The following is a 12,881-nucleotide window of genomic DNA, read 5'->3' on the forward strand; positions in this document are numbered from 1 at the left end:
ACTGATTATCAGTAAACATAAGGACATTTCTACATAGCCTAAGGGTGCCCATATCCACCAAACTGGTAATGGAGATAGTGTGAAAGTTCATATCCATGGCAACATGCCCTTTTTATTGATTAGATGGTTATGGTGAGAATATACAGTAATGTCAGGAATACCTGTTTTGCAGCTCTGTAGGCAGTGTTTCTCACTGCAAATTAGATGCCCTGTGTGCAACTAGGTATTGGTGAAATTTCAAGGGTGCTTTTGCAGGAAGAATGTCAACTCAAGGGAGATATTCTGAAGTTATGTTAGATAGCAGCTAATCAAACAGTATTTACTGAAAAAAAAGTATTAGCTATGTCAGGAGCGATGAATAGTGGGTATTCACCTAATTGGTTACTACCTGACTACTACTAGTGCTGGTCTCATCACAATAACACACTGCTGTAATACAATACCTCTCTGCTTCTTCTTTCACCAGAAGCAAAACAGCAGTACTGATCCCAAAATGAGAAGCAGACCATAGGTTCTTTGGTGGTCGAGTCTTCCCAGATGGTACAGGGGTCTGTAGGCTTGTTGTAGCCTGTTTCTTGTAGATGTCTTGAATAGCAACCAGACCAATCAAGAAGGGCCTACACAGACGCTTACTGCCCAGTTAGAGACCGTCAAGAATCAATGCCCTCTGTGCCTTCTCTCACCAGGAGCAAAATGTAAGAACAAATTCCAAGCTGTCACCTATGAAGTAGTTATCAGGCTTTCTATTGATCAGCAGTCTCCAGGAAATGTCACTATTCTCTTGCTCTCACCAGAAGCACTAATCCCAAGATGACTACTGAGAGGCAGAAGGTGGGTGCTTCAGTAATTGGTGGTCTTGGAGAAGATGTTGCAGTTATTAAAAGTAATATAAAAAATGGGTTAATATCCTAAAAGTTGCCGTGTATATGAAAGAGGGAGTAACTCGAGCTTTAGCAATCTTAGGGGGGAGAACCAGTCATTTTAAAAGAGCAAGATATATTGGATGGTGGTGGGCACGAAGTATTCTGACTGTATGGAATATAGTAGGATGGTAAATAAATTTAAATAGCTGAAAGGGAGTGGCTTCACAGAATCATAATTTTGTTCTTACTGACAATAGCCAATGAAAGAGAAGAGGGAAGGAAATATGTGGTCAGATTAATGTAAGAAACAGACAGCTAGAGTGACAGTTAAACTTAAAAACACAACAGCAACAGGGTAGGAGGGTGGGAACATTTAATCTCTGTATGACTCACAAGAGATGCAGCTGTGATCTCTTTCCTAGTTAAAATATGCAATTGAAAGCAGAATACAATCAAAACACAGTCTAATGAAGGTACACCACAGTGTACAAACAAGAACGAAGTGAAGCAATGCAAATTATAAGAAAGCAATATAAGAAAAGCAAATTAAACTTTTCTTCACAGTAGTCTGTAGAAGAGTTTGAGTGAGCTTTTCCCCTAAAGTAATATTAAATAACAATTACCACTGAAAATATGCCAGTGAGAGACTCAGAGAGGGATTTTGCTGGTGCCACAGTTATTTGCAAACTGTACTTTGTATTTGATGGTGATACAGAGAATTTCATTTATAAAATATGAAAATATGCTGCTGAAAAAAAAATTGTGTATAATGAAAAGCATTAGCTAGGAGGAGCATCAAAAAGCATTCTGTCAGTTGATAATTGTTTTCATTGTAATAGAATACCAATAACTGAAATAAATAAAAAAACGCATATTGGGTGTCAAAGCTATCACAGAGGCTTTATCATTAACAAGACGTCAATGTGAAAGTGGGTAACCGTCTTGGATATGACCTGCATATAGACAGTAAACAGGCCTCCAGATTGTCATATTACATTCTGAAATGAGTAAAGTCTAGAAAATGTATTTTAAATGGAGACTTGTTAATGTGATAGTTAGAACTGTGCTTGAATGCGGCTGTTCTGTTTGGAACCAACATAAAAGAAAATAATAAAGAGAAGTAAACACACACAGTGGCAGTATATCTATCAGCTACCATTACAGAAACACCTGACTTACCGAACAAAATAGGAAAAATGGTTTGATATTCATTGGCATATAGAAGAAAGAAAGTGAAATACAATCCGGATATATAAAGCATTCATTGAATTTTAGTTATTCACTATGACTTAAAACAACTTTGCCAGTTGAAAAATGTAACAAAACAACCAGCTGTCTAAAAATGCAAGTTTGTCACAGAAATTGTTAAAGGAATTGGTTCAGTTGTAACATGCTTAAAGAATGACATAGTTTGGATTTTTTAATAAGAAGAGAAGTGTAGGATGAAAAAAGCTAAACTGAGTAAGGATACTAAGAAAGAAATGTGATATTAAGAAGAAAAATGGACCATATCGGCCTTTTTGCTTAACATTGAGTATGCATACCTGCAGTGTTTGCCTGTCTCTGAGCCCAGTGTTTAGATTTAAATGCACTTAGCTGCTGTATACAAATACACTTAATTCAGAGCTTGCATCCCTGTAATATCCAGACTCTTATCTCTTTTCAGCACCCTGGGATTGTCTTGAGACATAGATAAGTTAGATTTAGAAAGACTCCAGATAAAAGAAAAAAATTGGGGAGAATCATCCTAAATTAAGTTTTGCAGAAGGTTTTTATATCGTGAGATAATATGCTGCATTTCTTCCAGTGTGCTAACTTCCAGTCAGCTCCATCAGAGTATTTCCCAGTGCTCTAGAATTCATGTCCATCCTTTTTAATGTTAAAATGCCAAGCCTCATATAAAGAAAGTCCATTATTCTCTCCTGAATCAAAGTCTACTGGATGCAAACATCCCTTTTCAGGGTTGATGCCAGACTGCTGTCCCAGAACACTTGCTGTGAGTCTCATAGTAGGTAAATATAGTCTGGGAGAAACCACCCTGGACATAGAAGTAGCTCATAATAGTAGTCCTCTGTAGTGCCAGATAGTGATTGTATCTTTGGAGCTATTCAAAGTGTGTCTGTTTCTGCACATATATCAACCCTACTTAAACACAAAGCAAATTAGCATGTACCTGGTGTGTAGTCCACTAGCAGCCATCAGTGCAGCAGGTTGAGTAGCCCTTCAGTCCTTTAGAATGTGGAAGTCAGTCACTCGGTCCCTTTCTTCCCAAATGACTTCTCCAGTACCCATGTTGCTAACTGATCCTTTAACAGTGTTCGTATTCTGATGTCTGTTAATGATGCTTGCTTTCTGCTGCTTGTTGTGCTGTTATACTTGTAACAATGTTTGTAGTCTGATGTCTGTTTTATTCATTGTAGTTGTCTAACTGACCCAGATCATGGCTCACTTACCTGTTTCACAAAAGAAAAGAAATATGACACTCAAAAGTCCAAACACTAATATAGACATTACTGGCAAAATAGTAAAAATTGAAAATTGTTAAATATTTTTTCAGGCAGATTTGCCCTTCCACCCCTGCTACATCTGTACTATAGAAGCACTGGAGCTTGGGGTATACTTTCATGTATCTGCTTCCTTTATGATTATTTGGTTGCTGAATACAGTAGGTTCCATGGGACCATTCCACATGCTTTGTTAACAAATAAATATTTCTTCTGAATTACCAGTGTTCATTTCTGTCTGTATTTTTAACTGATAGTCATGTTTGTTAATTTTGCAGGTCACATTTCTAATTATACTACATTTCACGGTGCTATATATTCCACCAGCTGTATCTGTCATTTGACTATGTCCAGTCTCAAAAAACCACATTGTTTCCAAGGTACACCAAATTCCTCTCACCCCACACTTTCAGGTTTTTGTGCCCCAAGTCTGTTTATTTTCTTTATATCTTAACACCGCTGGTTGAGTATTAGTTTTTATTTATTTATTTATATGTTTCCCTTTTAAGTGCATGTTTCCTTAGCATTTTAAGAAAATGTGCAGTTTATGCATTTGCTCTCTTATTCGTTTACATTTATGTACCAAACTGCAGCACAGGCATGAAATTATTTGTATTAGTTTTATACCTTGCATTATTGTCCTAGCATCGTACACTTGTGTGTGAACATTTGAAAGATACACTACTACAGTTTATGTGATTAAAACATGTTGTGTGTATTCATAGCAATGGATCATGGCAGGAATACTAGTGTTTTGTTGTATTTTTCAGGCCAGAACTGCTAACAGAAGGACCAAAAGAATCTGTCCCTGAGAATGTTGGACCTGGAGGTATAGTGATTAGTGTCACAAGCCTGGATAGAAGTTACATAGACCTTTTTGTTTTCTTATCTGAGAAGTCTTTATTTGCTCTTCAGCTGATAGTATTGACTATGCGTATGTACCAAAGCATTATACCAGTAATCTTAAACCTTACCTAGTAACTCGCAAGAGTATGTTGTTAATAACTAGGATCTGTATTGTACAGAAACTTAACTGACACATTCTGACCTTACCTTTCATGTTCTTCAGACCAAAGCAGTTATTGTAGCATACCTTGCTTTTGGTTTTTCCATATCATAATATCAGTGGTTACAGTCTACCCTGTATTCATCGAACTGATTTTAATTAGTGAGATAAACTTTTCCCCATTTTCATCCAATGATGGCACTGGAGAATGTACATGATATCCTGGGACACTATTGTGTTTAAACCTGCCACATTAAGCTTATGCGGCTGAGACAAGTGGATGCACAGTCTGTGTTCAACAGAGTGTGGTGCAGTTAAACATAAACTGTGATCTTAATAACCATTTTTGTTTTTAGCAAATGCAGGGCATGATGTTCTTCATGTTTCACTGTTGCAGTCATCACATTTGGGTTATCTGCTTGAAGTAGCCCTCAGTCAGCCTGATTAACAAAGTCTTGGGTCCTGCGTTGGCTGCTGTCTCATCTTCCATGACACCAGGTAGTCGGGGTTATAAAACATTTAGCTGATGCCATTACATCAGTCTTTCTTGCCGTGCGGTGCCCGACGCAGAAGCAGTTCGCAAGTGCCGGTCAGCGACTCCTGAAATTTTTGTTTTCGAGTTTCAGAACCGTGCTCTAAACTGATGTCAGTAAAAGTCAATAACTGTATTTCTTGTGGAAAGCAAATACCTCGTAAAGATTTTCATTCATACTGCATTTCTTGCCTAGGCCCTGAACACGATGTACCTCACGGTCGGTTTTGTGCCTTATTTAAACAACGAACTGTTCACCGTCGGTTTATTTACACTTCTAAATATTTTGGTACTCAGTTAAATTATCCAGATATGGCTTCAGTAAGCCACCCGACTGCCGACATTCCAAAAAAACGCAAAGATAAAGACAGAGACAGACCGCATAGGTCCAAAGCTGCCGACGACGCTTCTCCTAAGCTAGTCACCAGTTCGCCGGTACTCGGTGCTTTCGCAGCCCCTGATACCTGCTGCTTCAGATTCGCAGGCCTCTACTGACACCCATTCAGATTCTGGTATGCCACAAGATGCTTCAACTGTGGAACCTGCGGATGTGTCTACCTTGGATGGGTCCGGAGCCGCTGTGCAAGCACTGGCTTCTCAGGGTGTATTCAGGCCTACTGACTTGCATATTAAACCAACGCCATATTCTTCTTCAAGGCTTAAAACTCAATCCATGCCTAGAAAACCAGTGCCCAGACTGCATGGTCAGGCCTCTATACCTAAACAAACAAATGTTAAGAATGGCTGAAAAGACCTTATTGCTTTAATCAGGGAAGCCAACCTTCCCCCTGTAAGAGACCTAGGACTGAGTTTGCTTATGATTCTTCTGATCAGGATTTTGAAGTTTTTGTTTCCTCTGATGACCAGGATTTACCCTTATCTATCTATGAGGATTCTGATGCAGAGGACTCTATTCCCTCTGCTTCCCCTCCAGAGGATTTCTCTTTTGGTGAAACCTTGCATACTCTTATGGAGCATTTTTGCTGGGAAAGCCAGGATTACTCTGACTCTAAAAAGAGGCTTAGGGATTTCTTACTCCTGCCCCAACACAGGCTTTTAGCTATCCCACATTGTACTGGACATTGTTGATGCCTTTTCAGAATCTAGCTTGGTCATTGAATCTTTACCTCCTACTCCCAGACAACTTGATAGATATTAAGGGTTCCTGTCTCTCACAAGTTCCTTTTTAAAAATCCTACTGCGGATCCTGAGACCATTTCATAGGGACCCAAGGGCATTAATGCTACTACTGCCAAAAATCCTACCCCCTCTGATAGAGATTCCAGGGTGCTGGATAGATAGGGTAAAAAGGTATACACTTCTGCAACCTTAGCCATTAGGGCCTTAAACTACCAGTTTCATATGTTAAAGTATCAGCAGCATGTTATTGAATTGCTTAAACAGAAAATGATGTTGATTCCTGATTGTGCTGAAAATGAAGATTTACAGGATTTAAGGCATTCTTCTGAGCAAGCTGGAAAACATACTTTGCAATGTGGTTTTGATTCACTAGAGGCATCTTGCAGGGCTGCTGTCACTGGGTCTGTACTTAGAAGGCATGCTTGGCTTAAGGAGCAATCTTTGCCAGATCATGTTAAAGCTAAATTGCCGGATATTCCCTTAAACCAAGACCACCTATTTGGCAACAAAGCAGAAGTAGTACTTAAAAAGATGGAGGAAAAAGCTAAATCTATGCAAACTGTTAAAGATTTCCTGCAAGTACAGCTTCCCAAATTTAGTAGGCATTGGCCCTCTAAAAAATGGTCCTTTCCTGCCTCTTCCAGGCCTTCTCAGTCCAAACGCAGAACCAGCAGAACACCCAGGCTTCAGTCCCAAGGTACTCACAGGACTAAGCAGTGGGGTGCTCCTACTTCCAAAGCAGGGAGTGGTAAGACTCCCCCATATGGTAAACTGTCTCAATGGGTTAACTTTAAATCTTCCAAGCCCTGCACAACTGACGGTTCCCTTAGGGGGAAAGATTACCCGGCAGGCAAAAAATTGGGAACTCATTACCCAAGACAAATGGGTTTTAAATATAGTTTCCCAAGGATACAGATTCCACTTTCACTCTTTACCAACCCCAAACGGTTGGCCAGACCTACCCCCAAATCAGTGGGCAGAGGCTCAAAAGCAAATTCTCGCTCTCTTAAGCATCAGGACTATTCAACCTGTACCAGAAGAGGAAAGAGGACAAGGTTTCTACTCAAGACTTTTCCTGATGCCCAGAAAAGACAACTACTGGTGTCCTATACTGGACCTCTCTATCCTAAGCACATTTTTGGTGATTCCAAAATTAAAGATGCTAACTCTTCACCATCTGTTTCCTGTGCTATGCAAGGATGCCTGGTTGGTAACACTGGATTTAAAGGAAGCCTACCTGTACATCTCAATAATGGAATCCAGCAGAAGATAGCTACACTTCAAAGCAGGCCACATGCACTATCAGTTCTTGCCCTTTGCTTTTCAACTGCGCTCAGGGTATTCACAAAGTGCCTAGCTCCAGTCATTGAATTTTACAGGCAAATAAATATCCAGATATATCCATACCTGGACGATTGCCTAATTCAGGCAGAAAGCCAGAACATACTATTAAATCATCTGGCATTTGTACAGAAATCGCTAACTTCTCTGGGGTACACCATAAACAAAAAGAAATCACATCTTGTACCCTGCTAGCAAATTGTATTCCTGGGAGCAAGCTTGAACACAACTTCCCAGATGGCTTTTCTCATGCCAGAAAAACAAGTTCATTTGACAGCCTGCTTCAAACTACTGGCCACAAATACCCAGCTATCTGCAAGGAAAATACTGCAAGCCCTGGGGTTCATGGCCTCCTGCATTCTACTAATTCCATATGCAAGACTGCATATGAAGAAACTACAATGGTATCTAAAAAGCCGATGGTGCCAACATTCTCAAGATCTAGAAGCAATAATTCCTATCATTCCTTGTCTACAGATCGAGTTCCTTTGGTGGGCAGACGCCTGTCACCAAAACAAGGGACTGCCATTCACTCTACCCCCTGCTGCCCAGACCCTAACAACAGATGCATCAGACTATGCATGGGGGGCTCACTTGGCAGGGAAGTGCATGCAGGGCAAATGGAACCCAAGTCAAATGCACCTGCACATCAATCAGAAAGAAATGTTAGCTGTACAGAATGCTCTGACAGCCTTCAAGGACCACATCCTTCCAGGACAATTAATGGTAAAGACAGACAACACCACTCTTATGTGGTACATAAACAAGCAGGGGGGGTACCCACGAATACCGTCTTTGCAGACTAGCCATGGCTCTGTGGAGCACAGCCTTAAGCTACCAAGTGCACCTACAGGCTCAATTCCTGCCAGGAAAGCTAAACTCTCTGGCAGATGACCTAAGCAGAAATCTCATGGACCCACACGAGTGGAAACTGGGAACAAAGATATTCAACATGTTGAGAAACAAATGGGGGAGCCCAGATATAGACTTGTTTGCTTCCCCCCAGAACTACCAATTGAAAAAATTCAGCACAAGGACTCCCCACAAACAAGCTTGGAAAGTTGATGCCCTGTCCTTCACCTGTAAAAACCTATCAGTTTATGCCTTTCCCCCTGTGCCTCTCCTCTTCAAGGTACTACTAAAAATCAAACAGGACAAATCAAGGATGATACTCATTGCACCAGACTGGCCACGCCAACACTGGTACCCCCTTTTGCGCAGTGTGTCACTGCTGGCACCATGGCATTTGCCTCAGACCCCTGTCCTGCTGTCACAGTAGGAGGGCCAGATTCTACACCCACAGCTTCAAACCCTGAACCTGGCAGCCTGGCTAATTACCTGATCTCTCCATTACCTCCCCTCAGTAAGCAAGTGTTGGATGTCATTCTGGAGGCAAAGAGGCCTAGTACTAGAAAATCCTATGCTGAAAAATGGAAAAGATTCTATTTAAATTACTCCTCCCATCCGTAGCTTTGGGAATCTACCCAAAAGTGATGACTGCAACAGTAAAACATGAAGAACATAGCACAGTTGTGTACACTTAACATAAATGTAGATGTTCGAGTGTATTCACTGTTGCAGTCCTAGTTACCCTCCCTCCAGCCCCCTGACTTCTATTGGCTGTACCTCTATTCTTGCTTACTATGTTTAAAGCTTTTTGGTGTATTTGCTTTTTTGTTGGACTTGTGTAACTTTATATATATATATATATATATATATATATATATATATATATATATATATATATAAATTGCTTCCTATTATGGGGGCACTGACATCTGGGGCAAGAAAAACTGATGTAATGCGTCAGCTGCATGCTTTATACCCCTGACTACCTGACGTCATGGAAGATGGGACAGCAACCGATGCAGGACCCAAGACTTTGTTAATCAGGCTGACTCAGGGCTACTGCATGCAGATAACCCAAATGTGATGACTGCAACAGTGAATACACTCGAACATCTACATTTATGGTAAGTGTACACAACAGTACTATGTCATTCTGGAGGCAGGGAGGCCTAGTACTAGAAAATCCTATGCTGAAAAATGGAAAAGATTCTGTTCCTGGAACCAAGCTCAGGGGTTGGGCATAGCAATGTCCAATTTACCTCAGATTCTTCAATACTTAACTGAGATGCTGCACAAGGGCCTGTCCTTTTCCTCCATCAAAATTAATGCCTCAGCAATTTCAGCTCATTACAACACAGAACCACCCCTCTTTTCTCATCCACTGCTGAAGCAGTTCCTCAGAGGGGCCAAAAATTTAAGACCTCCTAGGAGATCCCCTACTCTAGCCTGGGACCTTAACTTTGTATTGGAAAAACTCACTCTACCTCCTTTTGAGCCAGCTGCAAATGCAGAGTGGAAATTCCTTTCTTGGAAAACAGCCTTCCTTTTTAGCCATCACTTCAGCAAGAAGGGTGTCTGAATTACAAGCCCTCATGGCAGTGGAGCCTTTCATCATTTTTCATGTGGACAGGGTGTCCCTCAGGACCAATCCCTCCTTCATGCCCAAGGTGGTATCCAGTGTGGCCCTTAATCAGTCCATTCATTTGCCAACCTTATTTTATAATCCACAGAACAAAGGGGAGCGAATACTGCACTCCTTAGATGTGCACAGACAACTTAGATTTTATTTGGACAGGAATAAACCTCTCCGGAAACCTGAACAACTGCTGGTTGCATTTGCTGCAGGAGCAGAGGGGAAGGCCATTTCAAAGCAAACCATTTCTAAATGGATAGGCCATTTGCCATTGCATTCATTTCTGCTATAAGCACCATGGAAAACCTACCCCACAGGGGATTAGACCACATTCAACCAGGGCTGCATCTACCTCTACAGCCTTTCTCAGTGGTGTCCCTACCAGGGACATCCTAGAAGCTGCTACCTGGAGTTCTGTACATACCTTCACCAAGCATTACCATTTGTCAATTTTCTCTAAATCCAGAGCTGGCTTTGCCACTGCAGTCTTGCAGGGCCTTATAGCTGGTCCTAATGCTATCTGATTTCCTCCTGCCATCCTCAGCTTTGGGAATCTACCCAAATGCGATAACTGCAACAGTGAAACATGAAGAACATAGTACAGTTGTGTACACTTACCATAAATGTAGATTTTCGTGTTTATTCACTGTTGTAGTCCTAGTTACCCTCCCTCCAGCCCCCTGACTTCTATTGGCTATACCTCTATTCTTGCTTACTATGTTTAAAGCTTTTTGGTGTATTTGCTTTTTTGTTGGAGGTGTAACCTTATATATATAATTGCTTCCCATTATGGGGGCACCTGACATCTGGGGCATGAAAAACTGATGTAATGGTGTTGGCTGCATGCTTTTCTACCCCTAACTACCTGGCGTCATGGAAGATGAGACCGCAACCGATGCAGGACCCAAGACTTTGTTAATCAAGCCGACTGAGGGCTACTGTAAGCAGATAACCCAAATGTGATGACTGCAACAGTGAATACACTCGAACATCTACATTTATGGTAAGTGTACACAACTGTACTTTCTCTGCTGTCATCACTGTCCAGCATGAATGACTGCAAACTGTTTTCTGTCTTCTCTAAAATTCAAAACTTGAATATTTGTTCATTAAAATGTCGACCTATTGTTTTTTTTTAATTCAGCCCTCTGTGCAGCCTGTTTCTCCCTCATGTACACCCACATCAAAACAGATGTAAGTGGCAAAACTCTTTTTACAAGAGAAGCTTTACTTTTAAGTTCTTTCCACTAAATTCTAGACTGAAAATTGAAAAAGATTATTTTTCCATCTCCCAGTCACTATCCATCCTTTACATTTCAAAGAACCATTAGCTCTGAGAGAGTGAGAGAAAGAGCAAGTGAGAAAGGAAAACATACTAAAGAGCCAAATATAGATGGAGCTGTACAGCTAAAAGTAATTAGTTAAATATAATAAAAATAGCATCTCCTTTTAGCTCACAGTTTTAGTACTTTTTTCTTGTTAGTCTGTTGACTGATACTGCTGACTACAAAACTGGTTGAAGCCAGTTCTTGGATTGAATTAGCTATTTTATGTTGCTCGGTACTGGATGTCTTCTGATCAGTAAAATTTGGTTACTGGCTAATAATTACACTGCTTGGACACCAATAAAGAAGAAATGTGGAGAAAACGAGAGAAAAATCAACCAGAATAAAAGAAGAGAAAACTTTGCCAAAACGTAGTTCAAGTTTCAGCTTTGGTACAGGATATAGCTTCTAGTAGTTTAGAGGTAAAAATATATCCAATGTGCTCAGATGTTTTTAATATAAATGAAACACTGAAGGCATATATCAAGTCAAATAGCTGATAAAGCTGCAAAACTCAGAATCTGAAATGAAGAGAAGACTAGCTGAGTACGCTTCTCATGAAGATCTGTTTTTAAAATAGCAGACTTAGAAGACAGAACATGCAGAGAAAACCTGAGACTTCCAACTGTGGCTGAGAAACTGGAAGAAACAGATTGCATTAACATTTGAAAGTGCAAATAAGCAACTGGACTGGTGTTCCACAGCAGGATTTGTTAATTGAGAAGGCACATCAGGTGTATGCTGCAAATCTGATCATTAGTGTGTAGTCACGATCTATAACAGTAAAGATGTAATCACAGCAGCCAAAAGAGTTACTTCTGACAAAACTGTGGAAGAAGAAAAAAGTATTAAAAATTGGGGAAGGCAGAGTATTTGTGGAACATGATTATTCTCTGCATACCGCAGAGTAGAAGTAAGTTTATCCCAGGAATCAGGGAATGTTGAGATGCAGGTGTGAGATTTAAGCTGCTATACTAGCTGTCCTCAGAATATTTTTTTCATGGAGGATCAAACTCATTTTTGATGCAGACCTACAAATAAAAAAAAATTACCCAACAAGAAATGAGCCAAAAAGCCAAAGAAGATTCTGCTTTTCATTCTTCTGAGAATGGCAAAGCCCATAAAGAAGCTTTGCCAATGAAACCGTTTCCATTGTTCTAAAGGAAAATGCTTAAGAGGCAAAATAAAAAGCACAGAAGCTGACTAGAAGAATTTAGGAGTACATTGGACTTGACCCAGGGACTGGTGTTGGGAGATGATCAAGAAGAAAATCAGCAGCAGTGATATTACCTAATAAATGGAAGGTTGTAAAGCATCATTCCCACTAAATATAGGCAAAGGAACAAGTCTGCCACCAAAGCTGATGTAAGTTAAAACAAAACTTTATTAAAATAATTAAAACTCTGGCTTGGAATGAACCGGGATAAGCGCTTTTGGTGTAAACCTTTTTCAAATACCCTGGCTGAGAAAGACTGGAAATTTGTTGACTGTGTTAAACTTGTGGGTGATCTGTAAATCATATACCCCACTTTGTCATTAATGTCTAAGGGGGGATGAAAAAGTAACTGTAAATAAAACAGTTCTTATTAATATTTGTATAAAAATATATGATGTAGGGTAAAGAAAAATATGTGATATAAATTGCATGTTATACTGTAAGGCAGTTTTTTATTGTTTGAAGTAGGAGT

General features: G+C 40.2%; 1 protein-coding gene across 1 annotated transcript in view; it reads left to right on the forward strand.

Moving 5' to 3' along the window:
* The window catches only part of GTF2IRD1 (GTF2I repeat domain containing 1), a gene marked incomplete in the record, with an annotated part of 795,304 nt that overhangs the window by 492,779 nt on the left and 289,644 nt on the right, over positions 1 to 12,881 (forward strand). Inside the window, 1 exon segment of the mRNA XM_044054146.1 lies at positions 4,138 to 4,196. Within this exon segment, the coding sequence (XP_043910081.1) occupies positions 4,138 to 4,196 (59 nt within the window).

The sequence above is a fragment of the Protopterus annectens genome, chromosome 13.part0 (assembly GCF_019279795.1).
Source record: "Protopterus annectens isolate FY-2018-M chromosome 13.part0, PAN1.0, whole genome shotgun sequence".
Taxonomy (NCBI): domain Eukaryota; kingdom Metazoa; phylum Chordata; order Ceratodontiformes; family Protopteridae; genus Protopterus; species Protopterus annectens.